Source organism: Centrocercus urophasianus, unplaced genomic scaffold (genome assembly GCF_019232065.1).
Source record: "Centrocercus urophasianus isolate 14NV4802_14NV808 unplaced genomic scaffold, USGS_Curo_1.0 seq_10, whole genome shotgun sequence".
NCBI lineage: Eukaryota > Metazoa > Chordata > Aves > Galliformes > Phasianidae > Centrocercus > Centrocercus urophasianus.
The window spans coordinates 52349943-52377809 of NW_024884142.1; the positions used below are offsets into that span (position 1 = coordinate 52349943).

The 27867-nt window shown below is 38.6% G+C and overlaps 1 protein-coding gene across 2 annotated transcripts; it reads right to left on the minus strand.

Moving 5' to 3' along the window:
- On the minus strand, nucleotides 1-27804 carry TMEM181 (transmembrane protein 181). 2 transcript variants are annotated; one of them, XM_042814064.1, is made up of 17 exons: nucleotides 27738-27804; nucleotides 22355-22458; nucleotides 18354-18409; nucleotides 16941-17031; nucleotides 16264-16382; nucleotides 15576-15695; nucleotides 13584-13664; nucleotides 12543-12642; nucleotides 11562-11692; nucleotides 10860-10951; nucleotides 9380-9437; nucleotides 8655-8757; nucleotides 8509-8560; nucleotides 7768-7850; nucleotides 7094-7183; nucleotides 4749-4815; nucleotides 1-3778 (listed from the first exon to the last, which is right to left on the minus strand). In XM_042814064.1, the coding sequence occupies exons 1-17, from the start codon at nucleotides 27743-27745 to the stop codon at nucleotides 3700-3702; spliced, it is 1434 nt and encodes a 477-aa protein (XP_042669998.1). In that variant the 5' UTR covers nucleotides 27746-27804; the 3' UTR covers nucleotides 1-3699. The 2 variants fall into 2 exon arrangements, with proteins under 2 accessions (XP_042669998.1, XP_042670006.1); XM_042814072.1 differs by lacking the exon at nucleotides 27738-27804 and adding an exon at nucleotides 22550-22708.
- Nucleotides 27805-27867: the final 63 nt, after the last annotated feature.

Below are 27867 nucleotides of genomic sequence, written 5' to 3' on the forward strand. Positions count from 1 at the left end.
TAAAGATATAAAACTTTATTATGAACATATTTAACAATGACTATGCACATGAAGTCTTCCAAGAAACTCAATACTCAACTTTTGCTTGAAGTGGTATTTTTTGGTTTGTACTTAAGACTAGAATGAAGCTTTCCGACATAACAGATAATTTGCTGTCCTTAATACAACCCCTAAACACAATATTTAACATGTCCCCATGCACGCTTTGTCAAAGCAGCATTTAATTTACAGCTTCTTATTAAACAGAGCATTTATCTTACACATTTTATACCATTTTGGTACACAAATACTCCATATTTTAGCTTCATTTTACATATTTACAAACCTCTGAAAAAATTTACAGTAATGCAAAGTTTCTTACTGGCATATGCAAAAGGAAGTGGGCAAAAACTAGGTGACTGAATACAAAGTTGTCTTTTGGCTCAGAGATAGATTGAAGTCTTTTCTAGCTTAAAACATCCTTCATTACTTTTTTTTTTAACCAAATTAGCTCCATAGGTCTCCTGGAATTCCTTACTCATGTTGAACTTTATGCTACTTATTCTTTGCCGGTCCCAGGACAGTTTCCAACCACTCCTAACACCAACTCCATCTAAAGCACACGCTTCAGAAAACAACTGCTGTGAACGGGTTCATACTCAACTATATCTGATTCCCTGAAAGTCCCATCTTAATCACAATGGACATGGAAGTCTTGCAGTTGTTTACTAGCAAGCATCTCCTAGAGAGCAGCAGTGCTACATCTGTGCTATCTCCTTATTTTCCAAGCTCCAGAAGGGCATGAAATATTGAAGTATTTTTAACAAAAAGAAAGCCTAACATAGCTTCTTATCCAGATGTCTTCTGTTTTATCCTTAGGTTACAGTACACTACTTGGTGATGAATTTATGCCACCTACTCCCAAGCTGTTTGCAATCCAGATTGTAATATTCCTCAAATACTATCTCCGATAAGGAGAGTGAAGCTGAGACATCTTGCTAGCAGATCTGCTTCACTTTTTCACTTATGAACAGTCTTTGCTATGACAGTTCTCCAGTCAAGCTTACTATTACACTCTAGCACTTCTGAAATACTGAACTATTTTATATGGCAAACACTGCTTAAGACAATCTCTAAAGAAATTAAATTACTTCTGTAGTGGGACACTTAACTTGAAGCACCTATTTTGCTATCTCAGCTTTCCTATTTTCATTTCAAATGTAGTCATGTGGGAAATTTAAGGTATACAGTGGCAAGTGAAACAGGCTGAGAACAGCTTTGAAAGAATACCACATTTTCCAAATTAGATTTAAAATATTTTTAGGCAATGAAATCTAAAGCATGACACTCTACTTCAGGTTTGACTATAACAACCAGCTCAGACTGTGATAAGAAACAGTACACTTTGCACATTTGTCAAATCAAGTATTTTGTCAATTTGGAACAACAGAATTAAACAATATGACAGTCAAAGAGATTTGAATAGGCAAGGATCTGAATTTTTGAAAACCTAATTCCTGTACTCACTCCAGTGCAAGTGGAAGGGACCTGGGGTACACAACAAATGTCCAGTTGGCTTTGGAGTCTAACTGTGCAAATTCAAACAACTGTAAGCCCCAAGAAAATCACATAGAGGATAATAAAAATAAGATTGGGCTCATCTCTTTTAGGTTAAAAACCTCACCCCCTATACTTGTTAAAAAATTCTAAAAGAAAATGCTGAAAATATGGCTTCCTAGAGTTCACTAACAAAAAACCCCCCAAAAAACCAAAAAACTCTGTAATGTTTCCCTGTATGTTCTTCTAAATGGACACCAACTAACAAGAAAATTAAAATCTGTCTCTCTCTCTCCCCCGCCTTCTTCCCAGCCCCCCTCTCACTTTGTTTCCTTGCTTTAGCCACACAATAGTGCTTTGGCTTCTAACAAACAGTAACGGTACACAACTCTGTAAATTCCAAATATCCTCAAAAATTACACATTATACAGACACACAAAGTCTTACCACGCTAACAGAGTGTCTCTAACGGAGCGCAGATTTAAATCTGCACTATTTTGTATTTGCAACCACCTGAAGCAGCTCCTTTGATCATCTGTAAGTAAAGTGTTACTTTGTGAAGTCTCCCAGTCTCCCCTTAATGCTCTTGAACAGCTACAGGGAGGTTATTGTGCTGCAATAACCTAAACCAGCTGTAGAAATGCTGAATAAATCTATGCCCCCCCATGTGATTCATAAGTTTAGTACAACTTCATTGCACTGCTCTGCTTAGACTGGGTCTGTCGTAAGCATGATTTACTAGTGTAAGCCAGCACCATTTTCTGCCTAATACATCTTTTCCACAGCAGCAGGGCAGAGAAATGTTACAAAAGTACATTACAGTTATGAATCTATTTCTTAAAAAAAGAAGAGACTGGTCAAGTCTTTGAAAATTCAGAAGTAGTTGGAAACAAACAGCATCCAGATAAATATAGAGCTGAGCAGTAGTGTGGAAGAAAAACAGCTTTTAAAAAGAGAAGCAGCATCATTGTATGAGGAATACTGCATTCCTATATAACTGTTCCAGCACATACTGGAATAAAGAATCATAAAATATATGGGTGAAAATTTCAAGCAGTACTGCTGGCAACTGTGGTATGACAGAGAAGTTGAGCTATGCACAGAACGTGCTCAAAAGCTGTTAAGCAACTTCAAGGCATAAGCACCTGTAATTATTCCCAGAAAGCATAAGAACTGCCAATAAATACAACTTCATGAAAAAGTCTGATGTAGAAAAAGCATCTACAATGAAATGTTTGGAAATATGAAGTGGAACTTTATACTGTATTCTTTTAAGCGTAACAATCTCCTCCAGAACACACACACACAAAAGTTCTGACTTCCTTCGGAGGTTTACTTCTGCCTAAATATTTTCTATTTAGAGGGCTATTGAAAACAACAACAATAACAAAACAAACAGTTTTGCTGGGGTGGTAAAGCATGTTATGAAACCTGTATCATACAAATAACTTTGGACCACAGCCCATTTTTGCTCACTAGAACCTATTTGCACATATCCCACGCTTATAACATATCTGGTAAATCCATTTAAATGGAGTTAAAACAACGGTTTGAAGTCTATACAACCTCTTAGAAGGAGGAATGGGAAGCTTTTGATTTTCTGCATTTCCAAGAAATAATATTAAAAAAAAAAAACAGAGGCAGAAGAAAGAACCTTAAAGCACATCGATCCCTGCCTCCAGTCTAAATGACTAAGGTAGAAAAATGAAAGGGAAAAGAGGCACTTCATACAGCAGTGAACAACAGAAAAGGAGCTAGAAAAAAATGCAAGAGGTTTAAGATGCTGTGCTCTACATAATCCTAAGGGGAGGGGAAACAACAACAAGCCACCAAGCAGCAAAGAAGCAATTTTAAGATCCGTATGTAACCTGTGACACCTCAAAATGGACACAGACTTAAATATTAGTCCAGAGACATCCTGCCAACAGGCATTTTGTAAGACTCATATAAATTTTGGTTTCCTTGAGTTCCCACCACAACCTTTTCAAGCATTCTTTTCAGCTTTACCTTTGTAAACAGAAACAGAAGCAGAATGTCCTTCCTGGAATTCCATGTTCAGATGACAGCAGACTGTAAGTAAGCCAAGGAAGTGGTCCATCTAGGAAAACTTCAAAACTGCTTTAATTCCATCTGAACAAGTCTGTCTGTATCAAAATCACTCCATCAGTCACTGTCTGATTCTTCTTTAAACTTGGCTCTAATAGCTTGGCCATTCTGAAGTGGCATTTCTTCATAGTCACTCCTGTGAAACAGGCATTTTTTTTGAGAACTTCTGAACGTAATAATCAGTTAGTAAGTCTAAAATAGGAAAGTTCTAAAATACAACGAGGCATCAAATTGTTACTTGAGTAAAAAGTTTGTATTTTTGTATTTCTTTTGCTTCCTTCTGGGGTTATGAAAAATACGTACGACTTCTCTCCAGAGGCTGATATACAATAAAGATTACTGCAGTAGCTACAAACCACTACTGACAAGGATTAGCATGCGAGCAAGCTGGCACTACTGCTGGTCCACTATTCATCTAACTAAATGAAGGCAAGCCACTTCAGCACGCAGCTACTCTAGCACAGGCTTGTTCAGGTTACTGCAATATTAAACCATTCCCACTGGTCAGCCCTTCGGTGCCTCTGCTTAAAAGGTGAAAACAACAAGGGCAGATAAGCAGTTTGTTCAGCATCTAGCACAGGAAAGCCTGACCCAGTTAAGTTTTCAGCTGCTACTGTAGTTTTAATGTTACATAAACTCACACAAGTCCTGGAAGTTTTGCTACATTTGGTTATTGCTATTTTGATAAGTGACGGACACTTCACATGGACAATTATCTCTCCCTGTAGCATTTCTGTACGAGTCACCCCCTAGCTGACTAAACTTGATTCCTCCAATCTTTCCCAATTTGGAAGGAATTCCTTTCCATTCATGTACCTTTCTGCCTTCATTCCATGTCCTGTTCTATCCTAAATACTAACTTACCCATTTGTGTCAGAGCCTTCGCAATTCCTTTGAGAAACCAAAAAGAAAAGAAAACCAAAATAATCAAAATAACACCCATTCTCATTGTATTTGTTTCCCAATAAGCTACTTCTGTTACACAGGCAGTCTACTTTCACTAATAATCTACGAAGTCTTCAGTTACAGTTATTTAATTAAGATGGAAAAGAATATTACAAAAAACAACACGCCAAAAAGACCCCATACTTATTTTATAGTCTTACCCATAAATCACATCATCATCTGAGTCATTCAGCATAGAAAAAGCAGGATTGTCCTTCAACTGTGATTCTGGAAAAATACAAACAAGGGTTAATTTAGCATATTAAATTTAGAAACACAGCTGCACTTTTACACCAACACTGAAGCAATAGACCCAAAACTTACAAGGCAATCACGACAACAACTTGACAAAACTATATCCAAGAATTCTTTCCTTTAAGTTCTCCACCCTTCAGCCCACATCATCATGGCGTTCTTAAAATTTTAAGAAACGACATAATGTTCTCTTCATATTTTCAGATATATATGTCCCAGGTTGTATAAGCAGACTTCCTCCCTTGTTCAGTTTCATGCCATACCGTTTTTATTTACAAATAGTTAAGTCATACATTATCATTGTGATTATTCAAATGTTCATACTTTTTTCAAAAGCATAGGCTTCAACACCTTGTTTGTTCCAAGTTTTGAATGTAGCAGACCAAAGTTGTAAATTAACAACTAGCTGGCTCTTTCCCACCCTTGTAATAGATGAAGGAAGGACTTGTAAGTTCATCGTGAGACAAAAGGAACGTACATACTTTCTATTGGCTATTTATGACAAATCTGTCTTTCCTGTTTTTAAACCATTGATTTCTGTACTACGTGTTGCTGATAGCTGCTGTTTTAAATTATATGCAATAGAGTCCAATCCATCAATTTGCCAAAAGCATCTTCTTTTCTAGCAGGTTTTTACTTTGTAACTTCTGTAGATTAATACCTCTAGCAACCTTTTATTCTCACCTCACCATTTGTCTTGTCTTTCATAACAAAAAACAGCATCTTCCTGCAACAGTACAATCAATCTCAAATCTAAAAAGCTTAGAGAAAGCACCAGCTTCAGAATCTCGTGCCTTCCTACCCCACAATTCCCAGTATATTTTAAACTCAACGCTTAAATGCGAGAGAATGCTCTCTACGTAAACATGCTTTATAGAATCTTTATCTGTTAGATAGGAATAATGCTTTACAATCACTATGAGAGTCAGATCATACCCTATACTTAGGAAAGCAAAAAAAGCGCCACAGATTTAATCCTTTCCCTCCCCTTTAAACGGGCTCTGTGAATTCCTCTCCACACAGCAAGCCCCTCCAGATTCCCCAAGATCCCCCCCAAGTTAGAGAGCAGCTTAATTCCTACATTTCCATCAGCCTGTTTTCCATATTTCAGTCAAGTTTGCCAGCATGTAAATATATTAACTTTATTATTATAATAAAGTATGAGTAAAGTACTCTTGCTCTTTAAGCGCTGCCTGTGAGTCAGCTCAAAAGTTAGAGCAGTATTTGCAAGCACATTGACTATAAGCTCAATCAGAAAAAAGGTGTAAGAATTCAAGTCAAGTCTATTAGTTGTAACTATTTTAGTATTCCCTCATATTTCCAATACTAAATTACTCAGGAACAGCACAGCTTCTGTTAGTGCAAAGCAAATAGAAATTAATGAGACAAGAAAATACGTAAGGACATTACACAGTATGTTCTAATATGCCAACTCTTGTCATCTAAGTTTGCCAGACGACGGAGGTTTAATAAGGCCAAGTGCACAGTGCTGCATTTGGGTCAGGGCAATCCCAGGTATTCATAAAACTGGGGGAAGATCTCCTTGAGAGCAGCCCTGTGGAGAAGGATTTAGGGGTCCTGATGGACAAGAAGCTGGACATGTATCAACAGAGTGAGCTTGCAGCCTGGAAGGCCAACTGTGTTCTGGACTGCATTAAAAAAGGGTGGTCAACAGGGAGAGGAAGGTGATTGTCTCCTCTACTCAGCACTTGCAAGGCCCCATGTGCAGTACTGCATCCAGGCCTGGAGCCCCCAGTACAGGAAGGATGTGGAGCTCTTGGAGTGGGTCCAGAAGAGGGCCACTAAGATGATCAGAGGGCTGGAACACCTCTCCTATGAGGAAAGGTTGAGGGAACTGGGCTTGTTTAGCTTGGAGAAGGCTCAAGGGAGACCACATTGTGGCCTTCCAATATTTGAAGGGAGAGTATAAACAGGAGGGGGAAAGGCTGTTTACAAGGATGGACAGTGATAGGACAAGGGGGAATGGTTTTAAACTGAGACAGGGGAGGTTTAAGTTAGATATTAGGAGGAAGTTGTTCACCCAGAGGGTGGTGACGCACTGGAACAGGTTGCCTAAGGAGGTTGTGGATGCCCCATCCCTGGAGGCATTCAAGACCAGGCTGGATGTAGCTCTGGGCAGCTTGGTCTGATGGTTGGTGACCTGCACATAGCAGAGGGTTGAAACTCAATGATCATTGTGGTCCTTTTCAACCCTGGCCATTCTACGATGCTACAAATTGCTTACACTTACCATACAGCGCATTCTTTGAGGGGGAATAGACGAAGGCTAATGTGTAGAGATAGAAGTTCAATAAACCATAAAATGATAAGAATTCTGCTGGTAGAAAGCGTCAAGGATTTTTCTCAATATAGCTCCCCTCACGTAAACTTTGGAAATGAGATTCAAAACATATGTAAGCTGCTCTAACAGAAAGAATTTTTGTCACAATAAAGTTTGAGAGCATGAATGGATGAACAATTGGCTTTTGTTTTTTTAGATTAACTGACAACTAGTATACTCAAGCTGTTTCTAAGTAAAGTTCTAACTGAAGACAAATCTTCAATTTTAAAGTGTAATATTTGCTGAGAAAAGTTCTTCTCTTCAATAGTGAAGCACATACTAAAATAGAATATTTCTGATTTCACCACTAAAACAAAGCCTGGGCTTTCATTCCTTTTGAAGAGTAGCAAATGCAGCTGTGGTTTACTTGATATAAACAAATTAGACTGAAACTGTCTCAGCTCATAACCTTTACAAACAGCTACTAGAAAAAAGTGACATGATGCTTTATCAATTTTGATCAGGGTTTCAAAAGTCCACCTAAAAGTCAAAATACTCAGTCCTTAGGTAAATCATCTTTAAGTACTTCCTAAGGAAAACCAGATTAATATTCCCAGTTGAGCAGCATCACAACACAAGGATATAATTCTGATAATGAGTTGACAGCTCAGCAACAAAGTTGTCCTGTAGAACTTGTGCTCCGAAGCGTAAATAGAGTATAACAATGCTGTGGGGAAAAAAAAGTAATGGCATATAGGTATAATGAGCCTTTAAAATGCAAAATTTAAGTGCAAGCTTGATAGAGTAGTATGCTAAAAAGTAATTACGTTCAAGTGCTGTTTATTTGAAGACACATTTTGTTTTCATATTTCTAAATTAATAAGGATTATTTGGTGATTTAAATTCAGCAGTCAATCTAATAAAGGAAAAAAAAAAAAGTCTACTTTTGTCATATTTCACCCACTAAAGTCAACCCGAAAGCCAGCAGCAATTTGAAATAACTGCTTGGAGTGGGGGACAGATATAAACAATAATGTAAAAGTAATTCTAAACTTCTGCTTTACAGAACACAGCTTACAAAACTCCAAAAGAGGTCAACAATGCACTGCAAGCTACTCAGCAATACAAAATATATCTCCTGCTAAGTCTTCCAGTGTATTGTGGCAGTAATGGAAATCAAAACTGTCTATAAAAATCTTAAGAAAGGGCTCCAAAAATTATGAATTGATTACCAAGCAAAATATATATATTCAAAAAAAAAAAAAAAAAAAAACCAAACACCTCTCAGTTTCACTGAGTATATTATAAAAAAAATAACTTTTTCTTTCAAGACTTTAAATATATAAAAATTCAAGTACTGAGAAATATTCTCGGAAAAGCCTTACCTAATGACGAGCACTACGAAGGTTAATGCAGTCAAGAATTTTAACCTGAGATCTGATAAAGATTGAGAAAAATTATTATTAGAGAATTTACACCTACATCTAGGAGAAGACAGCCTGCTTAGAGAAGAACCAAAAGGAATACTTACCAACATAAGGCATGTTACGGAGTTCTGAACATGCTCTCACTATCAGGAACAGAAGGTAGAGAATATATGTGGTTGCCACCACAAGGAAGAAGATTTTCATTCCCTATATAAAGAATATTATTTAAGAAAGTTTGGTCTATTCCTGCTTTCTTCAGTTGTACCCTGCAACAGAAACTGTTGATTTCCAAAACACAGTACAGAATGGTGCATTTATTCAGGGAAAGTATGAAAGGAAGTACAAAATGAGGATGGCATATGTCAAGGTACACTTTTTTTTTTTTTTTTTTTTTTAAACAAACATATTTCCTGAGAATTATACAGGAAACCATATAAATTATATCTTCCTCTCCAGTAAGGAAGTTTTAAATTTTCTAGTACAGAGGACCTTGGGAAGAGTCAAGATATACAAAACTGACTTAAGAAGCTTAAAAAAAAAAATAATCATCTTTTGGTTCCCACAGTCATGAGTCCCTGACAAAACATGTAGTGTTGAGTCTCCAGATACCCAAGATTATAGCAAGACTGTTCTCATTGGGTTGGAGTTCAATATAGCCTACATGTGATCTGAAGCAAAATGCAAAGTACCCTAGTAGACCAAGCAAGATCACCAGGTCAACAATTTTCTAAACTGTTAGATTTCAATGGAAATCTGAGAGCAAATGCCCTTCATTGCATTGCCTAACTACATTTGACAACTGAAGATCAAAGAAATATTTCTGACTTACCTGGAAATTACCTGTGTCAACTCTGTATTGATATGTAGGATCATGTACTTCATTAACACTAGAAAAAATTCAAAATGAAAAATTGGTACATATAACACTACAAAATACAAGGTCAAAAACAATACACAGACCAGGAAATCTACTAACAAAGAAAGTGTTTAGAGTTACTACACAAAGATTAGAACTAAAGATCCTGGCTGTAGAAATCAGTGCAATGCCAGTGATTTCAAAGACAATTTACATGACATCCTTTTCCTTCCTAAATCCCATTTTTCAAGGAATATGGATGATTTTGGTAGCCATCATGTCCAGACTCCCTCCTTGTGCGCAGAGAAGAACTACTGAGCAGGTGAAGGGACTAGGAAACGAGACTTATGAGGAGTAGCTGAGAGAATTTGGATTGTTTAGTCTGCAGGAGGCTGAGGGGGACCTCACCGCTCTCTACAACAGCCTGAAAAGAGATTCAGCAGGGAGGGTGTTGGGATCTTTTCTCAGGTAACAGATGATAGGAGGTGAGGCAACAGCTTCAAGATGCACCAGTAGAGGTTTAATCAGACATCAGGAAGAATTTATTCAAGGAGAAGGTACTAAAACACTACAATTGGCTGGCCAGGGAATGGTGGAGTCCCCATTTCCAGAAGTATTGAGATATGTAGGGTTTGGTAGTGGGACAATGTAGTTCGGGTTGACAGTTGGACTTCATGATCTTAGAGTCTTTTCCAACCTGGATGATTCTTTTATTCTATTTTTATCTTTATAGGAAATGTGTAATTCTGTAAACTCCTACAGGCCTTCATGATTTACTGTTCCAATCTCATCTTTGGTGGTAAGAATGATACCCAAATAACAGCTGTTTAAACCTTTACTTCATACAAATTATGCTGATAAAACATTAAAAACAACATTCCCTGCAATTGCACCACTTTAAAAAATGTGCAATGGCAAGAAATATATACTGAGAAATAAAGTGACAGACAAGCAATTGAGAGTAAAATGCTTAAGAGATTTAAAAACGTGTCAAAACTGACAAAGTTTTCTGCGTGGAATATTGACACCTTCACGTAAGTGACTGAAACAGTGAGAAAGAGGAAAAACACTGAACTCATCAACTCGGTCTTGAGAAGCATGGCTTGGCTAAGATTTGTTAATACCAATTGGGCAGGTTGAAGAGGTTTGTTAAACTGTGGTAACAGAGCAACTGATGCTTCAAATACTGAAAAAGCTAATAGGAAGAGCGCGTTGGAGGGAGCCCTAACATACTGACATATTGACTTCTAGTTCTTACTCTAATTTATAAAATTATGTACTACTAAATTGTCCATGAAGAATTTTGTTCTCAAATCAGTCACATTTTGCAAAACAAAATGTAATTTCAACTCCATCTCTATGGCACAAAGAGGAAGAAGACAATTATAAACAAACTTCCCACTCCAAAGCAATTTCAGTTCATAACTTGTGCATTACGTCTTAAGTTACTCACGTTTGCCATACTCCTAACGTAACAGAGGCAAGCCACAATAGTCCAACAATAAGGAATTTGGGTAGATAGAAGGTTAAGCACTTCCTTTCTCCCTGTTGATAAAACAATAGCATGGTCAAGGAGAGAACCCACATTTGAGATTTGAATCCATCGTGGCAGAATAAAATAGCCTTTCCTTTGTTTCATTTGTTGAATTAGATTAAGAAAAACCACCTTCAGTATTTTTAACTTCTACAGCTGATTGCAGAATACAAAAAAAAAAAGATACAAAATTGTATCATTTGCATTAAAGTTAAGATACAGAAGATTTGGGGCATCCTGCTTTTCAGGTCCCACATATTTCACTGATACTGAAATGATAGGAATCTGCCCCAGAACTCACATTTCCTTTATGCAATATTATAAAGTGGTTTTAAAAATGAACCGCCATCACAAACAACAACAAAACCCTTTAAGCATGAACAACAGTACCATCATTCCAAAGCTTTGAGCAGACCGTCTCCATTTATCTTATTTAGGTGTGGTAATCTCAATGCATTCTACTTCACCACAAAATGTTTTAATTCTGTTTCTTACATTGTACTTTAAGATTAAAATGCCACTTAGTTTTTAACTAAGTTTTTAATTTGTCACCTTTTGAGATAACTGAATAAACAAGTACTGTCTTTTCAGTAAGCATGCTAGATATGGTTGCACCCCTACCTGTACTCTTATACCATGGTAGACACAAAGCCAGAACAATAACAGCGCACACAGAAACAGTGATTGGAATAGGTCATCCAGCATTCCAGGAAACCAACTGTTCACCAGAAAAGAAAGGGGGAAAAATGGGTCTGTAACAAAACAAAAGAAGTTAAGCGGAGGGGGGAAAAAAGAACAGTCTTTTACTAAAAATAAGTTGAATTCATCTTGAGAAGAAAAAGATTTTTTAAAATTACATCACTAAATGAAATTGTATGTGAATTGTATTGTGAATTGTATTGAAATTGAATGTGTATGTTTGGTGGCCCTGCTAGGCAGGGGGGTTGGAACTACATGATCCTTGAGGTCCCTTCCAACCCGGGTGATTCTGTGATTCTGTGAAATTGGAGTTTGTTCTAGCTTACAATAATTTGCAAAGAAAATGGCGCCTTCAGCTGCAATTGACTGTAAAACTACACAAATATGTAGTTGCCAACATTTCTGAAAGACTTTGTGTTTTAACAGACCTTCCGCTAAACCACTTTCCTAGGTGATGAACCTCAGAATACCTGAAAGACAAACATTCTTTCAATACTGCTAGAAAGTGTTAGAAATTGAGGTCATTTACAAGACTTCTATTTTTACAACACAGCTTCTGTTTTCATACAGCATGAGCATATGAAAAATACAGAAGCAAGGCTTATCAGACAAATACAGAAACTACTTTTACACGTGAAAGGGTCAGCATGGTTGCAGCCTCCTACTGCAGTCAATTTTAAATGGAGTTGAGGGAAAAGAACAAAGCCTACCTATTGATTATAACTTTGAATTTGACGTTTTAGAAGGGTTGTTGTTTTTTTTATAAATTAGTTTTCTGAAGCCTTATAGACAGCTGCTTGTAAGTTCAAGGCCAAAATTGAGCATTTTGTCTCTTTTTCTTTCTTTAAAAAAAAAAAAAAAAAAAAACAAGAAGAAGATAGTTTATAAAAAAAAAACCAGTACCGTTGTAAAGCAGGAGGAGAGGAAGGAGGATAGACATCCATTTCTGTTCAATACCCCAGTCTCTCATGGAGAATTTTCGCAGAGAATGTGCAAACAGACACTAAAAACATACAAAAAAATTTAGAAGGAAAAAATAGCCTACATAGCGACATACAGCACATTGCAAACACCACTTTGCAAGGCCTTTGACACTGATAACACAGCGAAACAGGAGTCTTGTTCTTCCTTTAGCAATAACCTTGTTAGCTAACCTCAACACAAATTACTCTCAAACTGAAAAGGAAGCCAGAAAAAAAAAAAAAAAAAAGGCTGCCTAGTTACTGGTCACACACTACAAACAACTTCCACTTAAAGTCACTTATTAAAAAAATACATACCCAGATCCTATACAACATTCACAGTTCATCAGTGAGTGACCTCACACATGGGAAAGAAATGCTATGAAAGTAGCTAAGTATTTTTAAATCTTACTTTGAGAATTTTGCTTTTTTATTGTTCTACTGTTTTACTTTCCCCCCAGACATTTATGTTCCAGGGACATAACTGTGAAGTGATAGATAATCTAAATCACAGAGTAATTTAGGTTGTCAGGGACACGTGCAAGTCATCTGGTCCACCTTCCCACTCAAGACAGCGATGACTCTAAAGTTAGATCAAGGTCATATTCAATTGAGTTTTACTCATTTTCAAAGACAGAGAACAAAGACTGTCTGAGCATCCTATTCTAATGTCTGAGCCCACTGAACAAGCCATCTTATTTTTCTAGGATCTAATCAGAATTTTTTGTTTGAAGAAAACGTCTCTCCTAAATTCAAAAATCAGTGTAAAAAAAAAAAAAAAAAAAGACAAGTTTCTCCCATTTATTCTTAATGTTCCACAACGCCACTTGTAACTACATAAAAGCAGCAAGTAAATGAGTATTTTAGAAACTTTATTAACACCCATTCAACAATTTCTCAACTTGACAGCCTGGGGCTAAGTTCTACTAAATAAAGCACTACCATGCAGCATTACCCCAAAACACTGAAGCAATACTCTTACCGTGACCATAAAGGTGAGAACTACAAAGACAAATCGGAACCAGATTTCCACTTGTGAAAATGTTGGATTGTACGTCTTCCACTACAAGAAAACACAAGAAAAATGTTTTTAGAGAGGTCACACAACATCAATAATTAACATCCTTTGCAGATATTCAAAAGTTTTCCAGCTTTTCAAAATGTGAAGGTATAACCAAATTCCCCCGTGTCACTATGGAAATACAAAGATACATTCACAGACACTGTCTTTCACGTTAAAGCTTGCTTCAGGTGAAGAAAAAGGAACTACACAATGAAAAGATAACCAAAGCAGACTAGTATCTTTGCTTCTCCTTTACCCTGCCACTTTGTAACACACTCGTTGTGCTGTCACACATCAAAGTATTTCTTCGAAATCAGCAAGGAGAGAATCCTTTTTGATCTCTCTCACGTTCAAAATTTGAACTTCAATAATTGACTAACTTCTGTTTATTACCAAGGTCAAATACATAAACTGATTATGAAAATGTTGATAAGGTACAGCTGTGCTTTCTGTAACGAGCTTGTTTTCTTAAAGCTTGTTCTTTTTTCAGAAGTGAGACCCAAGAGAAGAATAAATGAGCTAACCAGATACAAAATAGTATTTTTAAGATTAAGGAAAAAAGCTGCCTTAGTGCTCTAATTATTAGATGGGCAGAAATACTCATTATAACATGTCAATTTGCATGAACACTGTTGAGAAATTCTCATATCTGGCCTGCTTCTCTTCAGAAGCTAGTTCTGAAATGTATGCACCACGTATGCTCTGCCCATCTGACAAGAAGCTTTACCTTTCAATGGATTTAACCTACCTGTAAAAAAAAAAAAAAAAAAAGACAAAAAGACAAGATAGAGGTTTAAGTGAAAAAGTAGAATGAAAATTAGAATGAAAATTTTATGTGGAGGATCCTCATCTATGAAAGAATCTGTTATGTTAACTGAAAACACCACAATGCACTGTATTAACAAAATACACTGGTATGTTCACTTGCTACAGGAAAGCAGAGCCTCTGGATTGGGTTTTTGGTTGTTTGCATGAAGGAAAGTCTGCAAAGCAAGATGATAAACCATAGAACTATAAATGCACCAATGTCTCACCCTGCTTGAAATCCACAACTAAGCAAACACTTTTTTTCTTTTTCTTCCCCTACAACTTATTTTTAACAATGCACTTTATAAATTAGAATACATCAAATATGAAGATTCAGGAAGCTCATTTAATATATATAAACCACTTCTGCTTTACAGTAAAGTTTCCTTTTCTGCCTGCTCTGACACACATAATGTTACATACAGGCAGAATACAACATAACTAGTATTATAAGTTCAGTTTAGCTCCATCTTCTCCTAATGCAAATGTTTCTAAACCTCTTTTTGGAGTGATTCAACACACTTTTGACTGTTTTATTAACAAACTTTAGTACTGAAACTTGCCCAGCTCATTTTGCTAGGAACTGCCTGCTTATTTCACTCAGGAAAAAAAAAAAAAAACCACAACAATTTTTTCTTCCTCATAAGTAGAGTCAAACAATTTTTTCCCATTTGCCTTTGTGTCTCAAATCTTTCAGGCCAGCACATTTGTAGAGTCTAAAAAAAATCCTGCTAATTCACACACCTCCTGGAAAGGCTAAAAAAAAAGTAGCAGATTAGAAAGGCAAGATCTCTATGTGAAAATGCAGAAAACTGTATGTTCTAGTCTCGCTTGTCTACCATTAAATACCTTCTAGGAATTACACTAAAATTATCCGTCCCTGAAAACAGCAATAGAAGTTCTGAAAGAAAATGCTTTCCCTATGAAGATAAATATTGCTCCAGACCACTAATAACACAAATACAACTCTGAAACCAGCAGAGACAGAAAGCTTTATTACAATGCACCTTTATATTTCATGTTCAAAAATAAAGTAACTTTTTATTACAACTAAAGCAGACTGCTCCAGAGACCTCTTTTGCTAGAATAAAACTTTATACTTACTGTGAAAGTAATATTCTGTATTGCATACGTTAACTTATTTAGATCTTCAAAACTAACAAATATGTTGTACTGAGTGTAGTTCAGGTAGCCCAGGTGAGCAACAATGATTTCACTGCATTTCTGTGAACACATACAGGGAAGAGTAATATTTAAAAACTTTCAATTTATTCTACAAAACTCACTGGTAATATAACTTGTTTCTGAGTACGTAGATACGGATGATGCTTATTACACATCTTATCAACAAGCAAACTTCTCGTAAAAGAACTTCAGCTATTTCTTCCTCAAGGATTTCATTCTGGATAAACTGTTTCAGATATCCTTAAACTCAGAACTTTAACTAAAGGTTTCACTAGGAACTTCTTGTGTGGGAAGATTTCCCCTCCCCTTCAAGCACACAAGCTAGCTGCTTTCAATCAAATGCTCTTCTAGTTGCTGTATAAGAATTTCTCTCTCCTCTAGAGCTCAATACCTGTTTTACTGTTCAAACGTTCCTTCCCACTGTACTGTTTATCTGTTTAATCAGCACACTTTGCTGGCAGAAAGCTCCAACAAAAAAGAAAAAAAGGGGTCTTTTTGAGGTAGTAAATACAAGCCACAGAAAAAAACAAACTAGCAATGTAATGGAGCATGCACACAAATATATGTAAAAGTACTGCAGCAGAGTTTTCGTCAAGCAGACACATACCTGTGCACAATTGAGCAACCGTGTCCGGTTGTGAACCTGATTATTAACGTAGGGGGTGCTTCCATCCTTCACCACTCCAAGCACTTTGACTGTCATAGTAACGTTCTTTTTGAGTGATACTGTAATTGAGAGAGAAAATGTTAAGCTATTGCTGGATGCAGAAGTAACATCTTAAAAAGAGATATCCAGAAGTACTTGGTTGTACTTCACAGGAATAAGGTTCAATCATATTAATTTCAAAACAAATAAGCAAGAAAACCCCTTCATTTACATATTCTGTCATGAAGTCATACAGCCCTTGTACTGAATCCTAATATGTTACGAATTCCTGATCACAGTATTTCTCTTGTATATACAGGGAAACTTGACTGCACAGTTAGTAATATTACAACTTACACATCTAATTTCTCCCCAGACAGACACAGACTCTCTACACGCTGCAGTTTTTATAGAAATAACTCCCAACGTATCCCATGCACCTGCTGCATCCAATTCTCAAGATCAGCTCAACCCATCCCTTTACTGAGGGCAAGGGGCAGAGATGGAGAGACAGAGGGAAAACCCACCAAGCACAGCCACAAAGAAACAGAATTGGCTACACAACAACAACAACAAAAACATAGTACACAAAATTAGGTTGCTACAGCAGTTTCCTAAACACTAGGTAAGACTCTCACCATCATGCTGATCCAACTCGACTACACAGGTCAGCCACAACTGTTGGTTATAAGTAGACAGTGGCGGCGAACTTAAATTAAAAGGCTTCAGCTGTTAAAAAAACACAACAAAAACCCCACCAAGGTTAGCATCAGTCATTATATTTCACAATACATTTGCAGTCATAACAATGAAAAGTACATTAGGAACAATATTTTTCAGGAATAAATTTAATATGTGCTATTGCATGGACAGTACAAGCACCCCATATATATGTGTTTCAATGAAGCAGCTAAAGCAGCACATGGATTTTGCACAGCACTAAAATGCACTGACTACTTGAAGCACGTAAAAGCAGCAGCAATAAAAAGAGTTCCGATATGAGAGACTTAGGCCCCCCCCAAAAGAAGTAATTTATAGCACTTTATCAGTCCACTCAGACTTGTGACCCCAGCCCATACGCTACAGAATTAAAACAGTGTAAATCTAAGTATGTAAATCACAACTATCTTTCTACTGGTTTTCTATAAATCCCACATTCAAAAGCTTAAAGGGTAACATTAACAGAGAAAATCTAATGCAGGAAAGGCATTTTTAATATCAATTAAGAAAAGTATTTTTTATTTTTTAAGTCCATCCATAGTACAGTACCAATTTAAATGTGTGTAAGAGACCTATTGACAAAAAAAAAAAAAAACAAAACCCCAAGCCTTCAGAAGTGTCAGGGCATTTAACAAAACTACACTTAATTTTTTTTTTTTTATTTTTTTATTTTTTGTTAACAACTTCATAAAAATTATTTTAGTTATTTGTTTGACAGCAAAGAACTGGACAGAAATAGAGAAACTGAAAATGAGAACATGAAAGCTTAATATGGAATACTTCAAGACAGTAAAGGTTCACAATAAGAGGTCATACTGCACTGTCATGGCCACTTGAAAACGGACAATCAAGAAGGAAAACAGACTTTCCTCCCCAGCTGAGAAAAAGGGGGAGAGAGAAAAAAAAAAAGGAAAAAAAAAAAAAAATAAAAAAAAATCACAGGAGAGTTATCATTATTTGTCACTGAGAACATTGTTTTTCTGTTTCCTGTTCTCGTCTTGGACCCTCACAAGAATCTCCAAGCATGAGCTCACCAGGGAATCCTGTCACGAGCGTTACTTCATCAAGAATTACTGTGAAGAAACACTGCCCATCACAAAACTCTCTACCTTACCTACTTGCAAAAGACTAAAAATTGGTGCCGGGTCACACAGTGGTAGTAAAAGCACTGAATGTTCTGTTTCAAATTGGAAAGCATCAGGTGGCCAAGAAGCTTCCTAGTAGAAAATGAACCACTTAAAATAACGGGACTGGAGAAAAGGTGTATCTGACATTATGGATACCAAATAAAAAAATATTTGGATAATCCAGCACTATTTATTGACCCTTACCTTTATGCTGTTATTTAAGTCAGTTCTCGCTACAGAAGTTTCAATTACATTAGGACCTACATAATAAACAAGAAGGAAGAGAACAATATTGAAGGATCAGTGTAAACACAGGATTTCAAAACACTGTACAAAATACTTCCTCGCTAAGCAGGTAACTAGCACCCCCTCGGGCAGATGTTCTAACTGAAGGGTAGGTCACTTAGGCTTCTCAATATCATTAATAAACTTCCCCCCCCCCCCCCCAACAGATTCTGCCATAATCTTCCTGAGCATAAATAGGGTGTAAATTATTAATCAAGAGCTCCACGTCAGAAGTTCTACATGCATACTCCAAATTACAACAACAAAGACATGGTGTATTTTCCCTAACGCTACGTGCTGTACATTCTATGTTTCCCCTCCCTGTGTGTCACAGTCATGAAAGTAGTTGGCTCCAGAAAAAGCCAAGTGAGCAGCAGAGGCACTGCTGTTACAGCACCTTGAAGCTCAATCAAGGGCTGCAAAAGCATCTGAAAAAACAGCTTTTTTTAACTGCACTTATCTCTCCAGTTTTTATGGCCAAACTGCTACCATTACCCAATTTACTTGGAGATAACAACTATATTGCATTGCACTCACAACTGGACAAATACATTATTTTGCATCTGACTGAGCAATTATAATGCCTTTTTATGTACATGTAGAGTATTTGATTGCATAATCAGTGACTGTACTTCGTAGCTCATGCAGGATCTTGACCGTATGGGCTGTTCAAGGAAGGCAACCCACAAGTGTGGTTAGGAATAGTGCTCAAACCAGCCAGATTGGGACCCTTCCTTTCTATAAAAATGGGGAGCTGTAAAATATTACGTATACCATCGCAATAAATGTAATTGCACAGAAGTTCTACAAACAAGTTCTCCTAAAACACACAATCCAATCAATCAAAGTTTCAAGTCCACTTGTAGTGGGAGATATCCAGCTCTCTCCCACATTCCTGCTCCTATGGCAATCACTCCTCCGATTTCTCCAGATAAAGACACACACACTGAATGTGTACTGATTAACTACATCTGTCCACTCACATCCTGCTCCCCTCTACATTTGTATGCAGTAAATGGGGAAAATACAAAACCTTTGTTTATTTTAGAAAAAAAACTCCAGCAGCTGTCTGGCTCAACCCTTCCCTCCAAAGAGATGGAATTAGATCAGGATCACATACAGCTAAGTCCTGAAAACCTCTAAGCACAGAGACTCCCAGAACACCCCTGGGCAATCTGTAACCACTCTTATGATTAAAAAGAATACAACAGCAATAGTTCTTAATATCTAACTGCAATGTCCTGCATTCCAGCTTGCATCTGTTGCCTCTCTCCCTGTCACCATACACTTATGAGAAGAGTCTAGTCCCATCTTTTCTTTATTCTCTGATAAGGTTGTAGACAGCAACAAGGTCTTTCCTTCATCTTCTTAAATATGCAAGAACACAGAGGACTAGGGAGAAAGAATAGGATTAGGGAGAAAAGGAAATGATACTCAGGCATGAGTACACACACACAATAACTAAGCTTGAAAAATCACGGAGAATAGTAGGAAAAGGTCTGCAAGTATATACTGGGGTGTGAACAAACACTGAGATGCACAGCATCTAGGGAATAAACAGGGCATCTATGTGTGCCTGGGTCTCTGGTTCCAGTCCCAGTTAGCCTTCCTTGTCCAAGTTTCTCTCCTGTTTGGTATGGCAATTTAACACAAGTTACCAATCCTTTAAACATGCTGTTCCAGCCATATTAGTATTAAAAACTATGCAATAAAGACAGTTTTTCTACAAAGACCATGGAATTCAAAGTTATGACAAGAGAAGCAACAGAAAAGAAGGGTTTATAAATGAGTGAGCTCATTCATGAGCTCATTCTGGGCAAGACTCTAATGTTAGCTGACACGACAGTTAAGATAAACATGCAGTATTGCTTGGGCTTCTATAACCACTCTAACTATAATATTAACCATTTTACAGATCTTAAGCTTCATATTACAATTCAATTTCACAAGCAGCTATTTGTTACAAAGCCAGCTGAGAATTACTGAACTTCCCGGTTCTCAAGTACATACAAACTACTGCCTGGGTACATTTTTGGCCAGCATTTTTATCTCAAAAAGCATAATTGCTTTTCTGTAACTGCTCAGAGTTGATTAGGCATCACATTTCAGTAGTTAAGTATTAACGAAAAAACATCAGAACAAAACTTTCTGAAGAGCTCTTTTTAAAAATAAACCAGAAGATATGAAAAAATACTGGAGAAAAGTGACCACAATCCCAGTTTTTCAAAACTGAACAGCAACCAAAACAATAACTCGGTTCTACTGCTGTGCCTCTAGTAAGCAATATACTAAAGCTTTTTAAAGCATCTGACAGAAACATCTTGCGGTCTTATCATTGAATAGAATAACAACAACTGTACTTAAATTGCATTGTTATTGCTTTCCTTTATTCTTGCTAAGTTAACAGAATCACATTCGGAAGCAGAGAACCACTCTGAGATGAGGAACATGAAAACTGCATAGGTACAGGAAATGAGTTCTGCACTTATCCTGTCCTTGCACTCATCTCACCACAACGATCACAAAGACACACAAAGGGAAAGCGAGCAAGTGTAACCTGCAAAAAAAACAAATCCACACTTCTTAGGTTACAAGAACTGAAAAGGAACAGCCTCCTCAGAGTAAGCTATATTCTTTACTCAGATGAGTAGTTAAGACTGCTAACCTTCTCAAAAGAAGAACCACTGTATGGGGAATGGTATATAGGTCGCACATAAAGCTGGATGCATCTCCCACCTTTTCATTTACCTCGTGGGTTTGGTGAGTTTGGCTCATACCACACCCTTTGATGAGTGAACGCTCTATTGTTCGTGCCCCTCCCTCTGTTAACAGGAAGCATGAAGCTGTCAGCCAAAGCCATTAAAAATCACCACAGTGTAAGTGTTCATTCCGTGGCTCTCCTCCCAAGGCAAACAACTTTCTTTTAAAAATAATTAAGTTATAATAATGAACTGCGTCCAAGCTTCGTCAACAAAGCCATCCAACAAACCAGTCTCACAAGGAAAACAACTTTCCAGCTTTGCCAACTCCTGAAGGGAACCACAGACGAGACCTGGAAGCCTGGCACAGTGCAGATGTTGGAGCACTGCTTACAGCAGCCCTGGAACAAAGGCACCCACAGCACTAGATCTGCGTGCAGGCAGATATAACACAAAAGACCTACAGCTCTATTTTAGGATTCACTCTTAATTAAGAATGAAATTCTCAAAGAGCACAGATGGCTGCTCGCCCATTCTCAGGTAAAGCAATTTTAAGCAATTCTTAAAACTGACCTAATCTCAGTTTTCCATTGTATCATTCATATAAAATGTAAAAGTATTTTTTTAGTATTTTAGTCACAAAATAATGCCCTTCAGCATCCTTAGGCAAGTCAGAGGAAAAACACTGGTTAATCTTCAAGAACTGAAATAAATTCTGTTTAAACCTTAGGCCTCTACAGTCAAGCAGCAGGAACAATGGACTTGTTCCATAGGTAAATTTTCAATGTTACCATGAATAAAGTGCTTTCTATAGGGTATGGATACACACAAAAAGCCCAAGTGAGGCAGGACTGGATGAGCCAAACGCCCCTGCAGGCCACTTCCTTCTAAAAGGAAGTGAAGGATGGGGTAGAGATAGAGGCAGGTGCAAAGACTGGTCAAGATGGTTGTCATTGAGCAGCACAGATCATGCCAGCTGATACAGAAATAAGATATCATGTGAGGAGCTGTTAAATGGTCTAACATGGTAGTATCCCTATTAAAAAAAAAAAAAAAAAAAAAAAAAAAGTGAGAAGAAATGTTCCTCCCCTGTAAGAAGTTATATTTCCTCAGATGTCTCAGGGGCAGTACGCTCATTAGCTTTCACCCACATCTGTAAATACCAGGACACTAAGACAAAGAATACAAAAAGGTAATATTTTAAAAAGGCAACATCCTTACCTGCTATTCCTATGAAGACTGTCAAACCAAAACAGACAAAGAATACTACAAAGACCAGGACAAAATGTCGTTTGGACAGCGTATACAATCGCATCGGTGCCAGCCTACAGAAACAAAAGAAAGCACAGAATTAGCTGTCAATCATATTCCTAAATTATAAAAAAAAAAAAACAAACAAAAAAACCACCCCTGTACCTGTTGGACAGATCAATAACAATGGAAAAGGTGTTACAACAAAGGTTGTGATGACAGAAGGACCAGCATGATAGAAAGGTACTACATAGGAAGGGAAGAAAACTGCTCAACCGTATCAGAAGATTCCAGATTTGCAGGGGAAAGCTTCACCAAGGAGGGATCTCCATAAAGAGATCCTTCCTCAGCTGCAGTCAGCCCTTAAATGAGGTCTAAGAGAGGTGCAGCCAGGCTCCACTCATCACACAGCTGAACTGCCTTCACCTGTGCCCTGGTCACCCTGGGCTGACCAGGTCCTTTCCCCACGTGCTCAATCAGTGGTTCAGGCTGTGACTCAACAGTTCCCATACAATCCCTTTCACTGTTCATTCCTCCACAAAAAATATTAAACCAATCTTTGTGGTAACATGCAATACTAAGAAAAGAATACAAACTATTGCTACTTTATAGAGCAAAGATAACTACTTGAGATTATCAGACAGATGAATGGGCACATACACCCATATCCCACAACAGACAAATTTTGCATGTTTTTTTATACTAAGATTTTCTATTGTCCAAAGAGAAAGCAAGGCAAACAATTCACTATGAACTAGTAAAAACATATAATAACAATCTAAATTTTCTTAAAGGTAGGTATTACAGAATAAATTGCATTTTTTCAATTAATGGTGGAGTTTGAAATATCAAAATATCTGTTTAATGATGATGTGGAAACAAAGAAAGAACACAGCAGTAATGAGGAGTGCAAGCAAGGGACTGTAAATGTTAAAAGTCTGCACAAAGTGGCTTTACAGGACTCTGGATAGCATCAGCAAACACAGGGTAACTTTTGTGACCACTTGCATAGAGCAACAACCCAGTCCAGTTTAGAGGCCCTGCAGACAAATGCAATTTTAAGTTGATTTTCAAAAATCCCAGTTCATAGAGGCGCTCCAAATCAAGACTTGTCTGCACAATTTTTGCAGAGAAATAACTACACTACTTTTCTTAAACCAAAGTCTTAACACCTCAGTCTTTGTGCACTTAAAAGCCATTACTCTTGTGCTAGTACTAATAAGTAAGACATATTATCTGACTGACAATTTTTCAATGGTACCTTCAGTTCTACAGATGATCCTTGTTTACCAAGAACATCACATGTGGGGTACTCTCTTGATTTAACAAGAACTCTCTAATCTCAACAAGAAAGTGCTTGCTACGTGAAAATCATTTTAAAAATGCCAATATGCCTACATTGAATGTGACAGCCTAAGTGGATACCACATGCTCCCTGGAAGAGCACCTACTGAGCACTGCCCAGTAAATGAAAATTAACTCCATGTGCTGGGAACAATTGAAGTGAGAGAAGTGACATATATACATAGGGAACTATCATGCATATCTTAGCTTATATCTGGCAATATACTTAACAGCCACGGCCTGGTGCGTGATGCACTTCTGACTTGCTATGCACATCCTTGGCTCTGTTGATGAGCTTCCAATTTTCCAGGTTTTTGTAGACATTTGGAGCTGTATTACGTGTAATGCATGTAAAGCAGCTTCACCTCCTGAAGGGAAAGTCACCAGGGTTCCCTCAGCCAGCACTCACAGCTGTACAGTTACCAGCAATCAGCACCTTCCCTTAGTGTTGCACCAGAACACAGGTGTGCTCACAAGCTTTCGAGGAAACCCATTCCAGACACTGGTTCATTCTTTATTCCAGTTTCCCTGGATGGTGCAACACCTAACAGTCAAAATGGGTTTGCATACACCTGAAAAGCAGGTGTGCTGACACTTTACAAGGAGACATTTACACCAGACATGCTACGTCTTCTCCCCTTGCTTTTCACATTGCCACTCCTGAAGTCTCACTTAAGAGAATGGGTGTAGGTACTTCACAGGTCAGTGCTGCTGTACTGATCTGCCCAGAGACCAGGCAAAAGACCAGGGTAAGAAGAAAAACAAACAAATGGAGATGAAATAGCTCATCTGAGAAAAAGAACATTCACTGAAATGATCCATGTAAGGATTTGAAAATGAGTTACATACTGAAAAGTATCAAAGAATTGTAGAATGGCTTGAGTTGGAAGGGACCTCAAAGATCATCTAGCATGCACAGAATTTGCTCACATAACCGAGTATGCGGAATTAGATCCCCTCAGACTCAACTCGTATCCATCTCAAGCTGTTGCACCAGCAGTTATCAGCGTCTGGTACTTCCATTGCCATGTTAGCAACAATTACGAATTGTAAATCACAAAGTATATTGCCCTTGAGAAATAGGAGTACTCCAGTCTGTAGGATAACAGAAGCATTTCGTCTCTTTAAAAGAAACCCACTGATTTCTGACCCCTTAAAAAGTCTGAAAATACAAACTTGTGGACATGCATCTGTGCATTAAAGTCCTATGTGATCAGGTAGGATAACTATAACTGAACTTTGCTCCCTAAACTGGTCTGTGAGTCCACAGTTGTGTAGCATGCAGCTGGCCAGCAGAACCATCCTACCTAGCAACAATTTGGAGATAAAACCGGTTGTGTGACATCGCTAGCAGTCCTTCAGCCTATTGACACAGCACCAAAGTCCATTCTGATGAATTCTCTACAGATTTATAAGAATAATTCTCACTCCCTTCAGAAGCCATTTACTATGAAGCCAGACCTTAAACTAAGGTGATTTTGGCCAAAACATAGTTAAACATCAAGGCCTTTACTCACAAAACCAGCAACACTGGAACCCAGCAGCTTACACCCCAACACTTCCATCAGTGCTGAAGTGATACAAATGCTGTGCCAGAGAACTTCCAGAGACTTTGTGAAAACACCTCACTGTTTTTAAGTCACAATCGCCACACAACACTTTTTGTTAAGAGTAAACAAGAAAGCTCAGCCAAATATTAACTGCAGTTATCATGACAGCCAACAACAATTTATTACGCTCCTACAGAGTGCTGTAATTTTCCGTCACCCCTCCTTGCACTCACAGAATTTCCTTGTCACTCTGTGGTGTCCCATTTCAGCCTATCACCATCTGACAAGACAGGCAGATAAAACGACTCTCCTGCACGCTCACTGTTTTACATCTGCCTTTTGGAAAGAGATCATACAAAATTTATGAACACAGATAAATGCAAGTTGATGACTTCCTACCAACATCTGAAAGGCCTAAAAAGAATGAGACATTTGGAAAGCACTTAAGGGAAGATTCAAAAAGAAGCCTCACTCCGGAAGCACTTGTACAAGGGAGTAAAGAATTGTGCTTCCCTTTATCAGTGGAAGAAGCCTTTTCACTCCAGCCAAGGCAGCCTAATAAGGCTCAAGGAAAAACATCCCACATTCACAGATTTGTCAGGAAACTGTCACACCCTGGATTTTTAAGGTATCTTGGATAGAAAGTGATATTTTATAGCTACATGAGATTAAAACTAACTACAAACAGCAGAATGTACAGCGATACAACAGGGATATATTCGACATCTGAAACGGTAGTCAGTAAAAACTACAGCAATGTAACTTGTGACAGGCGAGCAATGGAAATGCATACTTGTAATAACTGTAATCTTTCAGTAGCCATTCACATAATAGACAGAAAGGCGAGTTACATTTTGCTCTTTGAGCCACGTTTTGTGTCAAGGTGTTACACAATTGTTTACCTCAGGCTATTTCTCATTTCCTCAACATCACACCACTTCCCTTGCCTGCACTATGCAGCCTCTACTACGTCATCACTAAAAACAAACCATTTAATAGTTATAATGCTCTTCACTTAAGAATTTCACTTTCAGATGAAGAGGATGGGACACAAGTGGGATTAAGAAGCAGTTGATATCAAAACCACAAATAGTTCACTTTTACGCATGTTTTTTTAGCCTATAATGCTCTGCCTCCAAATGCTCCTTTTAGACTCTCCCGAATGAAAGCACAGGAACCACTTTGATTTGAAGTGCTGCATATAGAATCATTAAGATTGGAAAAGACCACTAAGATCATGAAAACCAAGCATCAGCCCATCCCCACCATGCCCCCTACCCATGTCCTCAGTGCCACATCTGCACAGTTCTTGAACACTTCCAGGGACATGACTCCATCACATCCCCAAGCAACCTGTTCCAGTGCCTCACCACTCTTTCTGAGAAGGATATTTTTCCTAAAATCCAACCTGAATGCTTCCAGGCACAACTTGAAGCGTTCCCTCTCATCCAATTGCTGTTACGTGGGAGAAGTGACACCAAACTCGCCACAACCTCCTTTCAGGCAGTTGCAGAAAGCAGTAAGGTCTCTCACGAGCTTCCTCTTCTCCAGACTAAACCATCCCAGCTCCCTCACCTGCTCCCCATAAGACCTGCGCTCACAGCTTTGTTGCCCTTCTCTGAACACACTCCAGTGCCTCAACGCCTCTCTTGTTGTGAGCAGTACTCAAAGTGTGGTCTCACCAAGTACATAAGGAATACACTATGCACATCCACAGCACCAAGACTACCGGCACATACCTGATTTCCCTCTTTTAAAGGCCACTGCTGGCTCCATTGTCCCCCAGCACACCATGAATTCCCCCTTGCAGATGCACAATGCCACAGTAACAGCTAATGAAGGGTGCTGGACACACAGCTGCGTGCAGCAGCAGCACTGTGTGGTACTGTTACATGACAGCTGAGCATGGTTATACCAAACAGCTCCTGTCTTTGGTGGCTGTTTTACGTCTTTTCTGCATTGCTCACCAATGTCGGAGCGATCAGCCAGGGTTATTGCTCTGTTGGTGCAGAGGGACACCTGGGGAACAGGTTTTTCTCTTGCCTTCACCGACACAACCTGAGATGTGGGGTTATTCACCATATGGAAAGAAAACTTTCTGCGTGTGGCCTCTCTGAGTTTTCTGATTCGCAGAAATCAAGTCAAATAATCACAAAAATCAATCCAACCCCACCGATCTATTTCCTTAACGAGAAATGAGGTGCGCACGCCGGATAACAACTCGGGTTCCTGCCGCTGAGCGGAGAAGGACTTTTCCTCCCCGTCCCGACCAAGCGTCCTTCAGCCCTGCCGCGGGCCGGGCCGCCCCGGGGCTGCTGCACAGTCGCTCGCCGCAGCCACCACTGAACTGCGGGGCAGAGCAGTCTCGCGGCGCACCGCACCCGGCCCCGGCAGCTCCCGCGATCCCCGGCCCCGCGCCCCCCCGGCCGCTCCCCGCCGCCACCGCCACCGCCACTCACGGCTCCATCCCGGCGCCGCATGCGCAGTGCAGGCGCCACCCCCACCGGCCGGCGCCGCAGCCGTGGCAGGACCGCCGGCAAAACCTCCCGGCGGCTTCCGACTGCGTCACCCGCCCGCCCCGCCGCGCCG

Coding starts and splice junctions, on each gene's coding strand:
- TMEM181 (XM_042814064.1), bottom strand. Junction 12,643..13,583: donor TTCTCACCTTTATGGTCACG/GTAAGAGTATTG, acceptor GTATGTTTTTAG/TGTCTGTTTGCACATTCTCT. Junction 8,758..9,379: donor TTGACACAGGTAATTTCCAG/GTAAGTCAGAAA, acceptor TTCTTTATATAG/GGAATGAAAATCTTCTTCCT.